This window comes from Panulirus ornatus, chromosome 8 (assembly GCF_036320965.1).
Source record: "Panulirus ornatus isolate Po-2019 chromosome 8, ASM3632096v1, whole genome shotgun sequence".
NCBI classification, from domain to species: domain Eukaryota; kingdom Metazoa; phylum Arthropoda; class Malacostraca; order Decapoda; family Palinuridae; genus Panulirus; species Panulirus ornatus.
Window position 1 is genome coordinate 29,367,487 of NC_092231.1, and position 23,702 is coordinate 29,391,188.

The window sequence follows — 23,702 nt, forward strand, 5'->3', positions numbered from 1 at the left end:
TGAGCAGAAAATTTTACTTTGTGAGCAGCTTGATAAATATGAGAGATGTAACAGCATCATGTTGCAGTAAAACATACATTCATCCATCACATACAGTGTATGAAACCAGAGGTAAAAGTTGGTAAGTTGAGTCTTGAGTTTGCCGAGAAGACAGTGACAGAAAGAAATTATGCACTCTTAGGGTACAACATCTTGATAAGGATGGTTTAAGCTAAATTGGTATGAGGGTGTATTTATCAAACTACCTATGTTGACTTCTTGATCACACGATGTCATAAAGTTTTGACATATATGTTCTGAAAGAAGAAATGAAAACTAGAATGTGAAATATAATTACTGAAAGTAATACAGTACTGTGAAATTACTGTATGTGAAACATGACTTCAGAAATTTTCTACAGCGGTAGATGTGATGAACTGTATCTGAATCCATCATGGTTAACGAGTAAATACTGCCTTTTTATATTTGCAAATGTTTCTTACAGCATAATGTAAAAATAATGTAGGTATTTATGATGGATATCTTTAACCTCTTTGCACGGATAATATTATTTCTTTTTTCGTACTTGTTCACCAGGTGGCTGGAGGTGCTGCTATTTTGGTTAGATTTCTTAAAAGGGGTTGACTGTGTTGTTGACTGGTTGGTTAGGATTTCCAGTGTATGCATTGATCATGGAGTGATGTTGGAGGATTGCTGGATGTATGTATAATGCCAGTGTATAAAGACAAGGATGACAAAGGTGAGTGTTTGAACAACATAGGAATAAGTTTGTTGAATATACCTAGTAAGTTGTATGGGCAGTGGTGATTGAGAGGGTGGGGGCATGTACAGATCATCAGAATAGGGAGGAAAACTGCTTCAGAAGTGGTAGAGGATGTGTGGATCAGGTGTTTCCTTTAAAGAAATGTGGTTGAGAAATATATGAGGAAACAGGTTTAGTATGTTGCATTTATGGATCTGAAGAAGGCCTATAATACAGTTGATAGAGATGCATTGTGGCAAACAAGTGGAAGTTGGGCATATAAGAAAGGGCAGTGTGTGGTGGGATGAAGAAGTAAAGTTGCCAGTGAAATAGAAGAGAGAGGCACTTGTGAGGTACTTAATGGGAAGGAGTGCAGATGGTTTGGGAATATGTAAGAGAAAGTTGCAGATGGTTTGGGGATATGTAAGAGAAAGTTGTAGAGGTCAAGAGAAAGGTGCAGTGGTTGAAAAAGACAGGAAATGAGGGTTGGGGTGAGAGGGTATCATTAAACTCGAGGGACGACAAAAAGATGTTTTGGAAGGAGGTAAATAATGTGTGAAAGGTAAGAGAACCAATGGGAACATTGGTGTAGGGGGTTAAAGGGGAAGTCACAGCTGATAGTGATGAAGTGAGGAGAAGGAGTGAGTATTTTGAAGTAGTATTAAATGTTTGATGGTAGAGTGGTAGTTTAGGATGTTTTGGTTAGGGGTGCTATATGAAGTGAGAGAGTCATGGAGAGTGGTTTGGTGTAAAGAGAAAAGGTAGTGGAAGTCTTATGTAAGACAAAAAGGCTTTGTGGAAGGCTGGAATGGATGGTATTGCTATTGAACCTCTTGATATAGGGGGAGACTGTTGTTGATTGGTTGGTAAGGATATTCTATGTATGTATGGATCATGGTGAGGTGCCTAAGGATTGCCAGAATGTGTGAATAGTGCCATTGTATAAAGACAAGGGGGATAATGAAGAGTGTTCAAACTACATGGGTATAAGTTTGTTGAGTATACCTGGTAAGTTTTATGGGAAGGTATTGATTGAGAGGGTAAAGCCATGTACAGAACATCAGATTGGGGAGGAGCATTGATGTCTCAGAAGTGGTAGAGGATTTGTGGATCAGGTGTTTGAGTTAAAGAAAGTGTATTAGAAATACTTGGTAAAACAAATAGATTTGTATTTGACATATTTAGTTCTGGAGAAGACTTATGATAGGGTTGATAGAAGTGCTTTGCAGAAGTCCTTGAGAATGTATGGTATGGAAGATAAGATGCTAAAGTAGTGAGAAATTTTTACCAAGGTTGTAAAGTGTATGTTTTGTTATTGTTATTATTATACTTTGTCACTGTCTCCTGAGTTAGCGAGGTAGCGCATGGAAACAGACGAAAGAATGACCCAACCCACTCACATACACATGTATATACATAAGTGCCCGCACATGCACATATACATACCTATACATTTCAATATATACGTATTTTATTATTATTTATTTTGCTTTGTCGCTGTCTCCCGCGTTAGCGAGTTAGCGCAAGGAAACAGACAAAAGAATGGCCCAACCCACCCACACACACATGTATATACATACACGGCCACACAAGCAAATATACATACCTATACATCTCAACATCCTCGATAAAAACTTTTCACTGCTTCTAACAACTTGCCTCCCACACCAAATATTCTTAATACCTTCCACAGAGCATCTCTATCAACTCTATCATATGCCTTCTCCACATCCATAAATGCTACCAACAAATCCATTTGCTTTTCTAAGTATTTCTCACATACATTCTTCAAAGCAAACACCTGATCCACACATCCTCTACCACTTCTGAAACCACACAGCTCTTCCCCAATCTGATGCTCTGTACATGCCTTCACCCTCTCAATCAATACCCTCCCATATAATTTGCCAGGAATACTCAACAAACTTTTTTTTTTTTTTTTTATACTTTGTCGCTGTCTCCCGCGTTTGCGAGGTAGCGCAAGGAAACAGACGAAAGAAATGGCCCAACCCCCCCCATACACATGTATATACATACGTCCACACACGCAAATATACATACCTACACAGCTTTCCATGGTTTACCCCAGACGCTTCACATGCCTTGATTCAATCCACTGACAGCACGTCAGCCCCGGTATACCACATCGCTCCAATTCATTCTGTTCCTTGCCCTCCTTTCACCCTCCTGCATGTTCAGGCCCCGATCACACAAAATCTTTTTCTCTCCATCTTTCCACCTCCAATTTGGTCTCCCTCTTCTCCTTGTTCCCTCCACCTCCGACACATATATCCTCTTGGTCAATCTTTCCTCACTCATCCTCTCCATGTGCCCAAACCACTTCAAAACACCCTCTTCTGCTCTCTCAACCACGCTCTTTTTATTTCCACACATCTCTCTTACCCTTACGTTACTCACTCGATCAAACCACCTCACACCACACATTGTCCTCAAACATCTCATTTCCAGCACATCCATCCTCCTGCGCACAACTCTATCCATAGCCCATGCCTCGCAACCATACAACATTGTTGGAACCACTATTCCTTCAAACATACCCATTTTTGCTTTCCGAGATAATGTTCTCGACTTCCACACATTCTTCAAGGCCCCCAGAATTTTCGCCCCCTCCCCCACCCTCAACAAACTTATACCTCTGTAATTTGAGCACTCACTCTTAACCCCTTTGCCTTTGTACAATGGCACTATGCACGCATTCCGCCAATCCTCAGGCACCTCACCATGAGTCATACATACATTAACTAACCTTACCAACCAGTCAACAATACAGTCACCCCCTTTTTTAATAAATTCCACTGCAATACCATCCAAACCTGTGTACGTGTAGGAAGAGAGGAAAGTGATTGGTTCTGAGTGAATGTAGGTTTGCGGCAGGGGTGTGTGATGTCTCCATGATTGTTTAATTTGTTTATGGATGGGGTTGTTAGGGAGGTGAATGCAAGAGTTTTGGAAAGAGGGGCAAGTATGAAGTCTGTTGGGGATGAGAGAGCTTGGGAAGTGAGTCAGTTGTTGTTCGCTGATGATACAGCGCTGGTGGCTGATTCATGTGAGAAACTGCAGAAGCTGGTGACTGAGTTTGGTAAAGTGTGTGAAAGAAGAAAGTTAAGAGTAAATGTGAATAAGAGCACGGTTATTAGGTACAGTAGGGTTGAGGGTCAAGTCAATTGGGAGGTGAGTTTGAATTGAGAAAAACTGGAGGAAGTGAAGTGTTTTAGATATCTGGGAGTGGATCTGGCAGCGGATGGAAACATGGAAGCGGAAGTGGATCATAGGGTGGGGGAGGGGGCGAAAATTCTGGGAGCCTTGAAGAATGTGTGGAAGTCGAGAACATTATCTCGGAAAGCAAAAATGGGTATGTTTGAAGGAATAGTGGTTCCAACAATGTTGTATGGTTGCGAGGCGTGGACTATGGATAGAGTTGTGCGCAGGAGGATGGATGTGCTGGAAATGAGATGTTTGAGGACAATGTGTGGTGTGAGGTGGTTTGATCGAGTAAGTAACGTAAGGGTAAGAGAGATGTGTGGATATAAAAAGAGCGTGGTTGAGAGAGCAGAAGAGGGTGTTTTGAAATGGTTTGGTCACATGGAGAGAATGAGTGAGGAAAGATTGACCAAGAGGATATATGTGTCGGAGGTGGAGGGAACGAGGAGAAGAGGGAGACCAAATTGGAGGTGGAAAGATGGAGTGAAAAAGATTTTGTGTGATCGGGGCCTGAACATGCAGGAGGGTGAAAGGAGGGCAAGGAATAGAGTGAATTGGAGCGATGTGGTATACCGGGGTTGACGTGCTGTCAGTGGATTGAATCAAGGCATGTGAAGCGTCTGGGGTAAACCATGGAAAGCTGTGTAGGTATGTATATTTGCGTGTGTGGACGTATGTATATACATGTGTATGGGGGTGGGTTGGGCCATTTCTTTCGCCTGTTTCCTTGCGCTACCTCGCAAACGCGGGAGACAGTGACAAAGCAAAAAAAAAAAAAAAAAAACATCTCAACATATACACACACAGACATATACATATATATATACACGTACATAATTCATACTGTCTGCCTTTATTCATTCCCATCGCCACCCCACCACACATGAAATAACAACCCCCTCCCCCCCTTTTGTGCGGGAGGTAGTGCTAGAAAAGACAACAAAGGCGACATTCGTTCACATTGTCTCTATCTGTCATGTAATAATGCACCAAAACCACAGTTCCCTTTCCACATCCAGGCCCCACACAACTTTCCATGGTTTACCCCAGACGCTTCACATGCCATGGTTCAATCCATTGACAGCACATCGACCCCGGTATACCACATCATTCCAATTCACTCTATTCCTTTCACGCCTTTCACTCCTGCATGTTCAGGCCCCGATCACTCAAAATCTTTTTCACTCCATCTTCCCACCTCCAATTTGGTCTCCCACTTCTCCTCGTTCCCTCCACCTTTGACACATATCTCCTCTTTGTCAATCTTTCCTCACTCATTCTCTCCATGTAACCAAACCATTTCAAAACACCCTCTTCTGCTCTCTCATCCACACTCTTTTTATTGCCACACATGTCTCTTACCCTATTATTACTTACTCGATCAAACCACCTCACACCACATATTGTCCTCAAACATCTCATTTCTAGCACATCCACCCTCCTGCGCACAACTCTATCTATAGCCCACGCCTCACAACCATATAACATTGTTGGGACCACTACTCCTTCAAACATACCCATTTTTGCTTTCCGAGATAATGCTCTTGCCCTCCACACATTCTTCAACGCTCCCAGAACTATTGCCCCCTCCCTCACCCTATGATTCACTTCCGCTTCCATGGTTCCATCCACTGCCAAATCCACTCCCAGATATCTAAAACACTTCACTTCCTCCAGTTTTTCTCCATTCAAGCTTACCTCCCAATTGACTAGTCCCTCAACCCTACTGTACCTAATAACCTTGCTCTTATTCATATTTACTCTTAACTTTCTTCTTTCACAAACTTTACCAAACTCAGTCACCAGTTTCTGCAGTTTCTCACACGAATCAGCCACCAGCACTGTATCATCAGCGAACAACAACTGACTCACTTCTCAAGCTCTCTCATCCACAACAGATGGCATACTTGCCCCTATTTCCAAAACTCTTGCATTCACCTCCCTAACATCCCCATCCATAAACAAATTAAACAACCATGGAGACATCACACACCCCTGTCGCAAACCTACATTCACTGAGAACCAATCACTTTCCTCTCTTCCTACACATACACATGCCTTACATCCTCGATAAAAACTTTTCACTGCTTCTAACAACTTGCCTCTCACACCATATATTCTTAATACCTTCCACAGAGCATCTCTATCAACTCTGTATCATATGCCTTCTCCAGATCCATAAATGCTACATACAAATCCATTTGCTTTTCCAAGTATTTCTCACATACATTCTTCAAAGCAAACACCTGATCCACACATCCTCTACCGCTTCTGAAACCACACTGCTCTTCCCTAATCTGATGCCCTGTACATGCCTTTACCCTCTCAATCAATACCCTCCCATATATTTCCCAGGAATACTCAGCAAATTTATACCTCTGTAATTTGAGCACTCACTTTTATCCCCTTTGCCTTTGTACAATGGCACTTTGCAAGCATTCCGCCAATCCTCAGGCACCTCACCATGAATCATACATACATTAAATAACCTTACCAACCAGTCAACAATACAGTCACCCTCTTTTTTAATAAATTCCACTGCAATACCATCCAAACTCGCCCCCTTGCCAGCTTTCATCTTCCGCAAAGCTTTTACTGCCACTTCTCTGTTTACCAAATCATTCTCCCTAACCCTCTCACTTTGCACACCACCTCAACCAAAACACCCTATATCTGCCACTCTATCATCAAACACATTCAACAAACCTTCAAAATACTCACTCCATCTCCTTCTCACATCACCGCTACTTATCACCTCTCCATTAGCCCCCTTCACTGAAGTTCCCATTTGCTCCCTTGTCTTTTGCACTTTATTTACCTCCTTCCAAAATATCTTTTTATTCTCCCTAAAATTTAATGATACTCTCTCACCCCAACTCTCATTTGCCCTCTTTTTCACCTCTTGCACCTTTCTCTTGATGTCCTGCCTCTTTCTTTTATACATCTCCCAATCATTTGCATTATTTCCCTGCAAAAATTGTCCAAATGCCTCTCTCTTCTCTTTCACTAATAATCTTACTTCTTCATCCCACCACTCACTACCCTTTCTAATCTGCCCACCTCCCATGCGTCTCATGCCACTAGCATCTTTTGTGCAAGCCATAACTGCGTCCCTAAATACATCCCATTCCTCCCCCACTCCCCTTACATCCTTTGTTCTCACCTTTTTTCATTCTGTACTCAGTCTCTCATATGCATATATACACATGCACATATTCATACTTGCTGCATTCATCCATTCCCATCGCCACCCTACCACACATGAAATGGCACCCCCTTTCCCCCCCATGCGCATGCAAGGTAGCTCTAGGAAAAGATAACAAAGCCATGTATGTTCACACTCAGTCTCTATCTGTCATGTGTAATGCACCGAAACCACGGCTCCCTTTCCACATCCATGCCCTACAAAGCTTTCCATGGTTTACGCTAGACGCTTCACATGCTTTGTTTCAATCCATTGACAGCATGTTAACCCCGGTATAACACATTGTTCCAATTCACTCATTTCCTTGCATGACTTTCACCCTCCTCTATGATCAGGCCCCAATTGCTCAAAATCTTTTTCACTCCATCCTTCCACCTCCAATTTGGTCTTCCACTTCTCATTCCCTCCACCTCTGACACATAAATTCTATTTGTCAATCTTTCCTCACTCATTCTCTCCATGTGACCAAACCATTTCAACACACCCTCTTCTGCTCTTCAACCGCACTCTTTTTATTGCCACATGTCTCTCTTACCCTTTCATTACTTACTCGATCAAACCACCTCGCACCACATATTGTCCTCAAACATCTCACTTCCAACACATCCACCCTCCTCTGCACAACCCTATCTATAGCCCATGCCTCACAACCATATAACATTGTTGGAACCACTATTCCTTCAAACATACCCATATTTGGTCTCCGAGATAACATTCTTGCCTGCCCTTACATTCTTCAATGGTCCCAGAACCTTCGCCTCCTCCCTCACCTTGTGACTCACTTCTGCTTCCATGGTTCCATCCGCTGCTAAATCCACTCCCAGATATTTAAAACACTTCACTTCCTCGTTTTTATTCATTCAAACTTACCTCCCAATTAACTTGTCCCTCAACCCTACTTAAACTTGCTCTTATTCACATTTCCTCTCAGCTTTCTTCTTTCACACACTTAACCATTCTCAGTCACCAGCTTTCGCATTTTCTTTGCCAAATCAGCCACCAACGCTTTATCATCAGTGAACAACAACTGACTCACTTCCCAAGCCCTCTCATCCACAACAGACTGCATACTTGCCCCTCTTTCCAAAACTCTTGCATTCACCTTCCTAACAACCCCATCCATAAACAAATTAAACAACCATGAAGACTTCACACACCCCTGCCCCAAATCTACATTCACTGAGAACCAATCACTTTCCTCTCTTCCTACACGTACACATGCCTTACATCCTCGATAAAAACTTTTCACTGCTTCTAACATCTTGCCTCCCACACCATATATTCTTAGTACCTTCCACAGAGCATCTCTATCAACTCTATCATATGCCTTCTCCAGATCCATAAATGCTACATACAAATCCATTTGCTTTTCTAAGTATTTCTCACATACATTCTTCAAAGCAAACACCTAATCCACACATCCTGTACCACTTCTGAAACCACCCTGCTCTTCCCCAATCTGATGCTCTGTACATGCCTTCACCCTCTCAATCAATACCCTCCCATATAGTTTACCAGGAATACTCAACAAACTTATACCTCTGTAAGTTGAGCACTCACTCTTATCCCCATTGCCTTTGTACAATGGCACTATGCAAGCATTTCCAACCAGTCAACAATACAGTCACCCCCTTTTTTAGTAAATTCCACTGCAATACCATCCAAACCTGCTGCCTTGCCGGCTTTCATCTTTCGCAAAGCTTTTACTACCTCTTCTCTGTTTACCAAATCATTTTCTCTAACCCTCTCACTTTGCACACCACCTCGACCAAAACACCCTACCCTATATCTGCCACTCTATCATCAAATACATTCAACAAACCTTCAAAATACTCACTCCATCTCCTTCTCACATCACCACTACTTGTTATCACCTCCCTATTAGCCCCTTCCCTGAAGTTCCCATTTGCTCCCTTGTCTTACGCACTTTATTTACCTCCTTCCAGAACATCTTTTTATTCTCCCTAAAATTTAATGATACTCTCTCACCCCAACTCTCATTTGCCCTCTTTTTCACCTCTTGCACCTTTCTCTTGACCTCCTGTCTCTTTCTTTTATACATCTCCCACTCATTTGCATTTTTTCCCTGCAAAAATTGTCCAAATGCCTCTCTCTTCTCTTTCACTAATAATCTTACTTCTTCATCCCACCACTCACTACCCTTTCTAATCAACCCACCTCCCATGCTTCTCATGCCACAAGCATCTTTTGCGCAAGCCATCACTGCTTCCCTAAATACATCCCATTCCTCCCCCGCTCCCCTTACCTCCTTTGTTCTCACCTTTTTCCATTCTGTACTCAGTCTCTCCTGGTACTTCCTCACACAAGTCTCCTTCCCAAGCTCACTTACTCTCACCACCCTCTTCACGCCAACATTCTCTCTTCTTTTCTGAAAACCCATACTACCTATCTCTCCTTTTTTCTCATCTTGGTTACATCCACACACATTTAGACACCCCAATCTGAGCCTTTGAGGAGGCTGAGCACTCCTTGCATGACTCCTTCTTCTGTTTCCCCTTTTAGAAAGTTAAAATACAAGGAGGGGAGGGTTTTTAGCTTCCCGCTTTTGTCCCCTTTAGTCGCCTTCTATGACACGTGAGGAATGCATGGGAAGTATTGTTTCTCCTCTATCCCCAGGGATAAAGTGTATGTACGAATAGGAAAAGAGGAGAGTGAATATTTGTAAGTTGAGGTTGTTCTGCTGCAGGGGTGTGTGCTGTTACCATGGTTGTTTAATTTGTTTATGGATGGGGCAGTGAGAGAGGTAGAATTGCAAGTTTTGGAGAGAGGGGCAAGTATTCAGTCTACGTGGTATCAGAGGGCCTAAGAAATGAGTAGGTTGTTGTTTGTTGATGATACAGCACTGTGGCATATTTGAGTGAGAAACTCCGGAAGTTGGAGACTGAGTTTGGAAGAGGGTGTGAAGGGAGAAAATTGAGAGTGGATATGTATAGAAGCAAGGTTATTAGGTTCAATAGGGCTGAGGGCCAAGTTAGTTGGGGTGTAAGTTTGAATGGAGAAAAATTGGATGAAGTGAAGTGTTTTAGATATTTGAGAGTGGACATTGCAGTGAATGGCACTTTGGAAGCAGGAGTAAGGGGGTGAAGGTTCTTGAAGCAATGAAGAATGTGTGGAAGGAGAGACTGTTATCTAGGAGGGCAAAGATAGGCTTGTTTGAAGGGATAGTAGTCATAACAGCATTATATGGATGTGGGCATGGGCTATAGATAGGTTTGTGTGAGGGAGTGTGGATGTCTTGGAAATGAAGTGTTGGAGGAAAACATATGTGAGAGGTGGTTTGAATGAGTAAGCAATGAAAAGGTAAGAGAGAGGTGTGTTAAGAAAATGTGTTGTTAAGAGAGCAGAAGAGGGTGTATTGAAATGGTTCGGACATATAGAGGGATTGAGTGAGGAAAGGTTGACAGAGAGGATATATGTGTCATAAGTGAAGGGAACAAGGAGAACAGGAAGACCAGATTGGAGATGGAAAGATGAAGTGAAAAAGATTTTGATCGTTCTGTGCCTACACATACAGGAGAGTGAAAGGCATACACGGAATAGAGCGAATTGGAATGCTGTGGAATACTGGGTTCATTTGTACTGTTTCCTGTGGGTCTGGGTGCCATCAGGAATGGATGAAGGTGAGCAAGTATGAATGTTTACATGTGTATATATATGTATAGGTTTTTTTTTTTTTTTTTTTATACTTTGTCGCTGTCTCCCGCGTTTGCGAGGTAGCGCAAGGAAACAGACGAAAGAAATGGCCCAACCCCCCCCCATACACATGTACATACACACGTCCACACACGCAAATATACATACCTACACAGCTTTCCATGGTTTACCCCGGACGCTTCACATGCCTTGATTCAATCCACTGACAGCACGTCAACCCCTGTATACCACATCGCTCCAATTCACTCTATTCCTTGCCCTCCTTTCACCCTCCTGCATGTTCAGGCCCCGATCACACAAAATCCTTTTCACTCCATCTTTCCACCTCCAATTTGGTCTCCCTCTTCTCCTCGTTCCCTCCACCTCCGACACATATATCCTCTTGGTCAATCTTTCCTCACTCATTCTCTCCATGTGCCCAAACCATTTCAAAACACCCTCTTCTGCTCTCTCAACCACGCTCTTTTTATTTCCACACATCTCTCTTACCCTTACGTTACTTACTCGATCAAACCACCTCACACCACACATTGTCCTCAAACATCTCATTTCCAGCACATCCATCCTCCTGCGCACAACTCTATCCATAGCCCACGCCTCGCAACCATACAACATTGTTGGAACTACTATTCCTTCAAACATACCCATTTTTGCTTTCCGGGATAATGTTCTCGACTTCCACACATTTTTCAAGGCTCCCAAAATTTTCGCCCCCTCCCCCACCCTATGATCCACTTCCGCTTCCATGGTTCCATCCGCTGACAGATCCACTCCCAGATATCTAAAACACTTCACTTCCTCCAGTTTTTCTCCATTCAAACTCACCTCCCAATTGACTTGACCCTCAACCCTACTGTACCTAATAACCTTGCTCTTATTCACATTTACTCTTAACTTTCTTCTTCCACACACTTTACCAAACTCCGTCACCAGCTTCTGCAGTTTCTCACATGAATCCGCCACCAGCGCTGTATCATCAGCGAACAACAACTGACTCACTTCCCAAGCTCTCTCATCCCCAACAGACTTCATACTTGCCCCTCTTTCCAAGACTCTTGCATTTACCTCCCTAACAACCCCATCCATAAACAAATTAAACAACCATGGAGACATCACACACCCCTGCCGCAAACCTACATTCACTGAGAACCAATCACTTTCCTCTCTTCCTACACGTACACATGCCTTACATCCTCGATAAAAACTTTTCACTGCTTCTAACAACTTGCCTCCCACACCATATATTCTTAATACCTTCCACAGAGCATTTCTATCAACTCTATCATATGCCTTCTCCAGATCCATAAATGCTACATACAAATCCATTTGCTTTTCTAAGTATTTCTCACATACATTCTTCAAAGCAAACACCTGATCCACACATCCTCTACCACTTCTGAAACCACACTGCTCTTCCCCAATCTGATGCTCTGTACATGCCTTCACCCTCTCAATCAATACTCTCCCATATAATTTACCAGGAATACTCAACAAACTTATACCTCTGTAATTTGAGCACTCACTCTTATCCCCTTTGCCTTTGTACAATGGCACTATGCACGCATTCCGCCAATCCTCAGGCACCTCACCATGAGTCATACATACATTAAATAACCTTACCAACCAGTCAACAATACAGTCACCCCCTTTTTTAATAAATTCCACTGCAATACCATCCAAACCTGCTGCCTTGCCGGCTTTCATCTTCCGCAAAGCTTTTACTACCTCTTCTCTGTTTACCAAATCATTTTCCCTAACCCTCTCACTTTGCACACCACCTCGACCCAAACACCCTATATCTGCCACTCTGTCATCAGACACATTCAACAAACCTTCAAAATACTCATTCCATCTCCTTCTCACATCACCACTACTTGTTATCACCTCCCCATTTACGCCCTTCACTGAAGTTCCCATTTGCTCCCTTGTCTTACGCACCCTATTTACCTCCTTCCAGAACATCTTTTTATTCTCCCTAAAATTTACTGATAGTCTCTCACCCCTACTCTCATTTGCCCTTTTTTTCACCTCTTGCACCTTTCTCTTGACCTCCTGTCTCTTTCTTTTATACTTCTCCCACTCAATTGCATTTTTTCCCTGCAAAAATCATCCAAATGCCTCTCTCTTCTCTTTCACTAATACTCTTACTTCTTCATCCCACCACTCACTACCCTTTCTAAACAGCCCACCTCCCACTCTTCTCATGCCACAAGCATCTTTTGCGCAATCCATCACTGATTCCCTAAATACATCCCATTCCTCCCCCACTCCCCTTACTTCCATTGTTCTCACCTTTTGTATAGGTATGTATATATATGTATAGGTATATGTATATATATTTATAGGTATATGTCCATTTAATTGCATATATGTGGAGGTGAACTGAAGATTTGTAGAGGTTTTCAAAAATGAAGAGTGATGAGGAGTTTTCAAAAAAGAAGAGTGATGAGAAGAGAGTGGTGAGAGTGAATGAGCTTGGAAAGGAGACTTGTGTGAGGAAGTATCAGGAGAGATTGAGTGTAGAATGGCAAAAGGTGAGAGCAAATGATGTAAGGGGAGTGGGTGAGGAATGGGATGTATTTAGGAAGGAGTGATGGCACATGCAAAGGATGCATGTAGCATGAGAAAGGTGGGAGATGGGCAGATTAGAAAGGGTAGTGAGTGGTGGGATGAAGTAAAGTTGTTACTGAAAGAGAAAAGAGAGGCATTTGGATGATACTTACAAGGAAGGACTGCAAATGACTGGGAGATGTATAAAAGAAAGAAGCAGGAGGTCTAGAGGAAGGTGCAAGGGTTCAAACTGACATCCCAATTAACTTGTCCCTCAACCCTACTGAAGTTAATAACCTTGCTCTTATTCACATTTACTCTCAGCTTTCTCCTATCACACACTCTTCTAAACTCAGTCACCAACTTCTGTAGTTTCTTCCATGAATCAGCCACCATAGCTATATCATTGGTGAACAACAACTGATTTGCTTCCCAGGCCCTCTCATCCTCAACATACTGTATACATGCCCCTCTCTTCAAAACCCTTGCATTTACCTCCCTAACCACCCCATCCATAAACATATTAAACAACTATGGGTACATAACACACTCCTGCCACAAACCGACCTTCATTGGGAACCAAGTACTCTCCTGTGCAGCGTGATATATGTATATGTATGTGTATGTGCGTGTATGGGCATTTATATGTGGATATGAATGGATGGGCCATTCATCTTCTGTTTCTTAGAGCTACCTCATAGACGTGAAAAACAGCGATTGAGCTTAATAGATAGATAAATAACATACATAAACCCCCGTACATGCACATATACACACATACATATCAATATATGTACATACTCATGCACAGACATAAACATATATACACACATGTACATATTCATTCTTGCCTGTCTTCATCCTTTCCTGGTGCTACCCTGCCCCACAGGAAACAGCATCACTACCCCTTCTTCAGGGAGGTAGTGCCAGGAAAATAGACAAAAAAAGAAAAAAAAGGCCACATTCGTTACATTCAGCCTCTAGCTGTCATGTGTAATGCACCAACACCACATAGCTCCCTATCCACATCCAGGCCCCACAGACCTTTCCCTGGTTTACCCCAGATGTTTCACATGCTGCGGTTCAGCCCAATTACAGCAAGTTGACCCTGGTATACCACATCATTTCAATCAACTCTATTCCTTGCATGCCTCTCACCCTTCTGTATGGTCAGCACCAGTGACTCAAAATCTTTTTCACTCCATCCTTCCTTGTCCAATTTAGTCTCCTAATTTTCCTTTTTCCCCTCCTCCAATGACACATATATCCTCTTTGACAACGTTTCCTCTCTCATCTCCACATGTCCACACTATTTCAAAAGATCTTTTGCTCTCTCAACCACCATTTTTATTACCACACACATCTTTTGCATTTTCATTACTTGATCAAACCACCTCACACTACATATTGCGCTCAAACACTTCATACCCACCACATTTACCCTCCTCTGCACAAATCCATCAATAGCTCAAGCTTCAGAACCATATTATAGTGTTGGAACTACTGTTTTTGCGAACATACCCATTTTTTGCCATCCCAGACAGCATTCTCTCTTTCCACACTTTCTTCTTCATTCCCAGAATCTTTGCCCCCACCCCACTGTATGATTCAATTCCACTTCCATGGTTTAGCTTGCTGTCATATTTACTCCCGCTTATCCAAAACACATTGCTTCATCCAATTTTTCTCCATTCAAACTTACATCCCAACTAACTTGTCCCTCATCCCTGCTGAATCTTGTTTTTTATTCACATTCACTCTCAACTTTTTCCTTTCACACAGTTTCCAGACTCATTCACCAACTTCTGTAGCTTCTCATTGGAATCAGCCACCAGCACTTTATTATCAATAATCAGCAACTGTCTCACTTACCAAGCCCTCTCGTCCCCCACAGACTGTGTATTCGCCCTTTCTCCAAGACTGGGGCAGTCCTAGAAAGTTGTAATGATACAGTAGTACTGGAAGGTTTTTAGTGCTATATGGGTTCTTGGAATTTGAGTTGAAAAATATCTTTTTAGCACTGCACAAAGATATGTTAGTGAAGGTTGTGGGGGTACTTTGAAGATGATGCTGTTTCATAAATTTGATATCACCATCAAGAAATTCTCGATTGCGAATGCAGTAAGCATGAGATGAACATGGATTGTTTTACCCTATCCTGGTGAGCTAAGTACAATTGTATATATGAGCAAACATTTGCAGGTTTTCCAAAAATGCTGAACTTGCACTGGTTCATACAACTGTGCACCATGACATGACATCCAAGGTGAATGTTTTTGAAATGACTAGGCTGTTGAGTTTAGGAGAAAATCACTCGGTTATCTCAAAAGCCCTCAGATCTTTGTGTTTCATTTACCTGAGCAGCCAGTAACCAGCACTGTCACCCCAAGTCTTGATAAACTCAATTGCAGTCCCTTCTGCCTCTGCTGCTTTGCCACACTTTATCCTCTGCAAGTGTTTTACTATGTCATCCAGTTTCATTGTACTATTTGCCATGACTTTCTCACTGTGCTTACCACCTTCTCCCAAACACTATTTTGACCACCCTATCATTTAACACATTCAGCAGTCTTTCAGGATATTCTCTCCTATTGGCAGCAGCCTTACTGAGGAAGAGAATATCTAGGCAGTTTAAGCAGAGAATTGAGATGTAGGGTTTGAGGAGTTTTTGAAATCCCCCCCCCAATTATGCATTACATAAGGAAGCTACTGAAAATGCAAAATATATCTTTAGTGTTATGCGGGCTTGCTTGACAGTTGATAATATATTTGAGAAAGGCATTAGAATGGTAGGTTATTGATTTGCTAAAAAAAAGAAAAAGATTGCTAGGTGGTTGGTGAAAAACACGTTGAGAATGCAAATTGAACTTGATGAAGGATGAGAATGCAGGTAGGATGAAGAGGTAAAGAATGTCTTTGATGAAAATCTTTCCATTGTTTATTTTTTTTTTTTTTTTTTTTTATACTTTGTCGCTGTCTCCCGCGTTTGCGAGGTAGCGCAAGGAAACAGACGAAAGAAATGGCCCAACCCCCCCCCCCCCCATACACATGTATATACATACGTCCACACACGCAAATATACATACCTACACAGCTTTCCATGGTTTCCCCAGACGCTTCACATGCCTTGATTCAATCCACTGACAGCACGTCAACCCCGGTATACCACATCGCTCCAATTCACTCTATTCCTTGCCCTCCTTTCACCCTCCTGCATGTTCAGGCCCCGATCACACAAAATCTTTTTCACTCCATCTTTCCACCTCCAATTTGGTCTCCCTCTTCTCCTCGTTCCCTCCACCTCCGACACATATATCCTCTTGGTCAATCTTTCCTCACTCATTCTCTCCATGTGCCCAAACCACTTCAAAACACCCTCTTCTGCTCTCTCAACCACGCTCTTTTTATTTCCACACATCTCTCTTACCCTTACGTTACTCACTCGATCAAACCACCTCACACCACACATTGTCCTCAAACATCTCATTTCCAGCACATCCATCCTCCTGCGCACAACTCTATCCATAGCCCACGCCTCGCAACCATACAACATTGTTGGAACCACTATTCCTTCAAACATACCCATTTTTGCTTTCCGAGATAATGTTCTCGACTTCCACACATTCTTCAAGGCCCCCAGAATTTTCGCCCCCTCCCCCACCCTATGATCCACTTCCGCTTCCATGGTTCCATCCGCTGCCAGATCCACTCCCAGATATCTAAAACACTTCACTTCCTCCAGTTTTTCTCCATTCAAACTCACCTCCCAATTGACTTGACCCTCAACCCTACTGTTTATTTATGAAAGAAATTAAAATTGTAGTGGCTGCTTTTACTGTTAAACACTACCTTTATACAGTATATATTCATTGGATTAGTCTTTAATGGATGTGTAAGCTTTGGGGGGTCTTCTACAAAATTTTGTCAGTATGATTGAAGTTCTTAAGGCTTGGCTGTTTGTTGATATACCCCAGAAGTGAACTTGACATAATGTTATGAAAACCTTTATGATATAATTCATGATTGTATTGCTCCAACTCCAACCTTAAACTAGTGCATCATTTTATTGATATTTTGTGCCATTCATATATTGTTATTTATCACTTCCAAAGTAACTTGCTTACACTACTTTTAACAAGTGGTAGAGTATTCTTCTTAACTCTCTTCATATTCAAGATATGTATTTTATATTTATTATTTTATTTATATATTTTATTTTGCTTTGTCGCTGTCTCCCACGTTTGCGAGGTAGCGCAAGGAAACAGACGAAAGAAATGGCCCAACCCACCCCCATACACATGTATATACATACACGTCCACACATGCAAATATACATACCTATACATCTCAATGTACGCATATATATACACACACAGACTTATACATATATACACATGTACATAATTCATACTGTCTGCCTTTATTTATTCCCATCACCACCTCGCCACACATGGAATAACATCCTCCCCCCCTCATGTGTGCGAGGTAGCGCTAGGAAAAGACAACAAAGGCCCCATTCGTTCACACTCAGTCTCTAGCTGTCATTTAATAATGCCCGAAACCACAGCTCCCTTTCCATATCCAGGCCCCACAGAACTTTCCATGGTTTACCCCAGACGCTTCACATGCCCTGGTTCAATCCATTGACAGCACGTCGACCCCGGTATACCACATCGATCCATTTCACTCTAATTCCTTGCCCGCCTTTCACCCTCCTGCATGTTCAGGCCCCGATCACTCAAAATCTTTTTCACTCCATCTTTCCACCTCCAATTTGGTCTCCCACTTCTCGTTCCCTCCACTTCCGACACATATATCCTCTTGATCAGTCTTTCCTCACTCATTCTCTCCATGTGCCCAAACCATTTCAAAACACCCTCTTCTGCTCTCTCAACCACGCTCTTTTTATTTCCACACATCTTCGAGGTAGCACAAGGAAACAGACGAAAGAATGGCCCAACCCACCCACATACACATGTATGTACATACATGTCCACACACGCACATATACATACCTATACATATCAACATATACATATATATACACACAGACATATACATATATACACATGTACAGAATTCATACTGCCTGCCCTTATTCATTCCTGTCGCCACCCTGCCACACATGAAATAACAACCCCCTCCCCCTGCATGTGCACAAGGTAGCGCTAGGAAAAGACAACAAAGGCCACTTTCGTTCACACTCAGTCTCTAGCTGTCATGTATAATGCACCGAAACCACAGCTCCCTTTCCACATCCAGGCCCCACAAAACTTTCCATGGTTTACCCCAGACGCTTCACATGCCCTGGTTCAATCCATTGACAGCACGTCGACCCCGGTATACCACATCGTTCCAATTCACTCTATTCCTTGCATGCCTTTCACCCTTGTGCATGTTCAGGCCCCAATCACTCAAAATCTTTTTCACTCCATCTTTCCACCTCCAATTTGGTCTCCCACTTCTCGTTCCCTCCACCTCTGACACATACATCCTCTTGGTCAATCTTTCCTCACCCATTCTCTCCATGTGACCAAACCGTTTCGAAACACCCTCTTCTGCTCTCTCAACCACACTCTTTTTACTACCACACATCACTCTTACCCTTTCATTACTTACTCGATCAAACCACCTCACACCACATGTTGTCCTCAAACATCTCATTTCCAGCACATCCACCCTCCTGCGCACAACTCTATCTATAACCCAGGCCTTGCAACCATATATCATTTTTGGAACCACTATTTCTTCAAACATCCATTTTTGCTTTCCAAGATAATGTTCTCAACTTCCACACATTCTTCAACACTCCCACGATTTTCACCCCCTCCCCCACCCTATGATTCACTTCCATTTCCATGGTTCCATCCGCTGCCAAATCCACTCCCAGATATCTAAAACATTTCACTTCCTCCAGTTTTTCTCCATTCAAACTTACCTCCCAAGTGAGTTGTCCCTCAACCCTACTGTACCTAATAACCTTTCTCTTACTCGCATTTACTCTCAGTTTTCTTCTTTCACACACTTTACCAAACTCAGTCACCAGTTTCTGCAGTTTCTCACCCAAATCAGCCACCAGCGCTGTATCATCAGCGACCAACAACTGACTCACTTCCCAAGCTCCTCATCCACAACAGACTGCATGCTTGCCCCTCTTTCCAAAACTCTTGCATTCACCTCCTTAACAACCCCATCCATAAACAACCATGGAGACACCATGCACCCCTGTCGCAAACCAACATTCAATGAGAACCAATCACTTTCCTCTCTTCCTACACGTACACATGCCTTACATTCTCAATAAAAGCTTTTCACTGCTTCTAACAACTTGCCAAACACACCATATATTCTTAATACCTTCCACAGAGGAATCTCTATCAACTCTTATCATATTCCTTCTCCAGATCCATAAATGCTACTTACAAATCCATTTGCTTTTCTAAGTATTTCTCACATACATTCTTCAAAGCAAAGTAACTCCTGAAAATGTTCATTCTCTCTCCAACACACTCAACATTAACATTTTCTTGGTAGAAAAAAGTGGTAAACAGCATTATCCTACTATTAGTTATTGTTCTTCTTTGTCAAGTTTTACATGATTGTGGATTATAGGGTTTATTGTGTTCAGCAAAAGCTTTTTTAAAAGTGTTGTGGCAGTGTGATAGATAGGTTGCTTTATGATATTTAACATGAGCCACAGATGCATGTATGTAAGCTGATTCAACCTTGTAATTGGGAGCAGAAGTGATGATTCAGAAATCCCTCTGCATCATTGTAGATGTAAACTGAGACAGCACATTAACATGTATTTAAGAATTTTACTAATTTTGTTCTTTCCCACACAGAGGAAGATGGCGATGTTCCACAGGAGTACCTGATCCCCAAATATGAGCTGACAGACCTATGTTCAGAAGCAGCTAAGCTGAAGAGCTTAGGAGCAATGGCTATTGTCCCTCCAGAACGTCTTGTTAGGCTTCTCAACATCCTTGAGAAAAATATCCGTGATGGAGCTAAGATCACACCCATTGTAGATGAGGTACAGACACTGAATGCTGCTCCAGTCTTTCATCTTTTCATTGTCTCCTGATATTTGATTTCTTATTTTATGTTCAAAGTTACGTGCTGTAACTAATGACAATTCCTAGACATAATGACATGAATACTCAGCATGTATGATTAATGAGATTTAACTTGAATTGCCTTGCAATTCAGAGAACCTTGAAATCCTTTTAATCATCATAGTATCTGTTTTATTTTGGGAAACAGCAGCTATGTATGCTTAAGATTTCATGTACCAATTGGGTAAATTGTATATATACACACATATGTGTGTATATATACAAATGCGGAATGCTAGCATAGTGCCATTGTACAAAGGCAAAGGGGATAAGAGTGAATGCTCAAATTACAGAGGTATAAGTTTATTGAGTATTCCTGATAAATTATATGGGTGGGTATTGATTGAGAGGGTGAAGGCATGTACAGACCATCGGATTGGGGAAGAGCATTGTGGTTTCAGAAGCGGTAGAGGATGTGTGGATCAGGTGTTTGCTTTGAAGAATGTATGTGAGAAATACTTAGAAAAGCAAATGGATTTGTATGTAGCATTTATGGATCTGGAGAAGGCATATGATAGAGTTGATAGAGATGCTCTGTGGAAGGTATTAAGAATATATGGTGTGGGAGGTACGTTGTTAGAAGCAGTGAAAAGTTTTTATCGAGGATGTATGGCATGTGTACATGTAGGAAAAGAGGAAAGTGATTGGTTCTCAGTGAATGTTGGTTGCGGCAGGGGTGCGTGATGTCTCCATGGTTGTTTGATTTGTTTATGGATGGGGTTGTTAGGGAGGTGAGTGCAAGAGTTTTGGAAAGGGGCAAGTATGCCATCTGTTGTGGATGAGAGAGCTTGGGAAGTGAGTCATTTTTTTTTCGCTGATGATACAGCAGTGGTGGCAGATTCAGGTGAGAATTTGCAGAAGTTGGTGACTGAGTTTGTTAAAGTGTGCGAAAGAAGAAAGCTGAGAGTAAATGTGAATAAGAGCAAGGTTATTAGGTACAGTAGGGTTGAGGGACAAGTCAATTGGGAAGTAAGTTTTAATGGAAAAAAACTGGAGGAAGTGAAGTGTTTTAGATATCTGGGAGTGGATTTGGCAGCGGATGGAACCATTGAAACGGAAGTGAATCATAGGGTGGGGGAGGGGGCAAAAGTTCTGGGAGCGTTGAAGAATGTGTGGAAGTCGAGAACGTTATCTTGGAAAGCAAAAATGGGTATGTTTGAAGGAATAGTGGTTCCAACAATGTTATATGGTTGCGAGGCATGGACTATGGATAGAGTTGTGCAGAGGAGGATGGATGTGCTGGAAATGAGATGTTTGAGGACAATATGTGGTGTGAGGTGGTTTGATCGAGTAAATAATGAAAGGGTAAGAGGGATGTGTGGTAATAAAAAGAGTGTGGTTAAGAGAGCAGAAGAGGGTGTTTTGAAGTGGTTTGGTCTCATGGAGAGAATGAGTGAGGAAAGATTGACCAAGAGGATCTGTGTCAAAGGTGGAGGGAACGAGGAGAAGTGGGAGACCAAATTGGAGTTGGAAAGATGGAGTGAAAAAGATTGAGTGATCGGGGCCTGAACATGCAGGAGGGTGAAAGGCGTGCAAGGAATAGAGTGAATTGGAACGATGTGGTATACCAGGGTCGACGTGCTGTCAATGGATTGAACCAGGGCATGTGAAGCGTCTGGGGTAAACCATGGAAAGTTCTGTGGGGCCTGGATGTGGAAAGGGAGCTGTGGTTTCGGTGCATTATACATGACAGCTAGAGACGGAGTGTGAATGAATGTAGCCTTTGTTGTCCTTTCCTAGGGCTACCTTGCACACATGCAGGGGGAGGGGGTTGTTATTCCATGTGTGGCAAGGTGGCGATGGGAATGAATAGAGGCAGACAGTATGAATTATGTGCATGTGTATATATGTATATGTCTGTGTGTGTATATATATGTATACATTGAGATGTATAGGTATGTATATGTGCGTGTGTGGACGTGTATACATGCTTATGTGGGTGGGTTGGGCCATTCTTTCATCTGTTTCCTTGCGCTACCTCCTTAACACAGGAGACAGTGACAAAGTAGAATAAATAAAATATAAATGAATGCATATCATATATATATTATCCCGGAGGATAGGGGAGAAAGACTACTTCCCATGTATTCCGTGCGTGTCGTATAAGGCAACTAAAAGGGGAGGGAGTGGGGGCTGGAAATCCTTCTCTCTCATTTTTAATTTTCCAAAAGAAGGAACAGATAAGGGGCCAAGAGAGGATATTCCCTCAAAGGCTCAGTCCTCTGTTCTTAACGCTATCTCACGAATGCGGGAAATGGCGAATAGTATAAAAGAAAGGAAAAATATATACCCGGGTCGACGTGCTGTCAATGGATTGAACCAGGGCATGTGAAGTGTCTGGGGTAAACCATGGAAGGTTTTGTGGGTCCTGGATGTGGAGAGGGAGCTATGGTTTCGGTGCATTACACATGACAGCTAGAGACTGAGTGTGAATGAATGTCGCCTTTGTTGTCTTTTCCTAGCGCTACGTCGCGCGCATGCAGGTGGAGGTGGTTATCATTTCATGTGTAGCGGTGGGGCGACGGGAATGAATAAAGGCAGCAAGTATGAATTATGTACATCTGTTTATATGTATATGTCTGTTTATGTATATATATATATGTATTCTTATGAGTCCACGGGGAAAATGAAACACGGTAAGTTCCTAAGTGCACTTTTGTGTAATAATCACATCATCAGAGAGAAATATAAGTCAGTTGATATACATCGAAGAGACGAAGCTAGGACGCCATTTGGTAAGCATGCAATTGTCCAAGATTATTACACGAAAGTGCACTTGGGAACTTATCGTGTTTCATTTTTACCTGTGGACTCATAGGAATATCTTGATCATGTGCAAAATTGTGATCCTTTCCAATATATATGTACACGCTGAAATGTATAGGTATGTATATGTGCGTGTGTGGACGTGTATGTATGTACATGTGTATGTGGGTGGGTTGGGCCATTCTTTCATCAATTTCCTTGTGCTATCTCGCTAATGCGGGAGACAACAAATTATGATAATAATGATAAAAAAATATATATATATATATAGATATATATAAGTGGATGGGTTGCTCTTTGTATGTTTCCTGGCACTACCGTGTGGATGCAGGAAATGGCAACCATATATGATGAAGGCAGTGACTGGTGGGATGAAGAAGTATAGGTGTTACTGAGAGAGAAAAGAGGGGCATTTGGACAATAC

The 23,702-nt window shown here is 42.2% G+C and overlaps 1 protein-coding gene across 1 annotated transcript in view; it reads left to right on the top strand.

Annotated features, from left to right (window-relative positions):
• LOC139749881 (nipped-B-like protein A) overlaps nucleotides 1-23,702 on the top strand; it is a 33,411-nt gene that overhangs the window by 6,799 nt on the left and 2,910 nt on the right. The window contains exon 2 of the mRNA XM_071664260.1: nucleotides 20,240-20,430. Within this exon, the coding sequence (XP_071520361.1) occupies nucleotides 20,240-20,430 (191 nt within the window). The remainder of the gene's footprint in view (nucleotides 1-20,239; nucleotides 20,431-23,702) is intronic.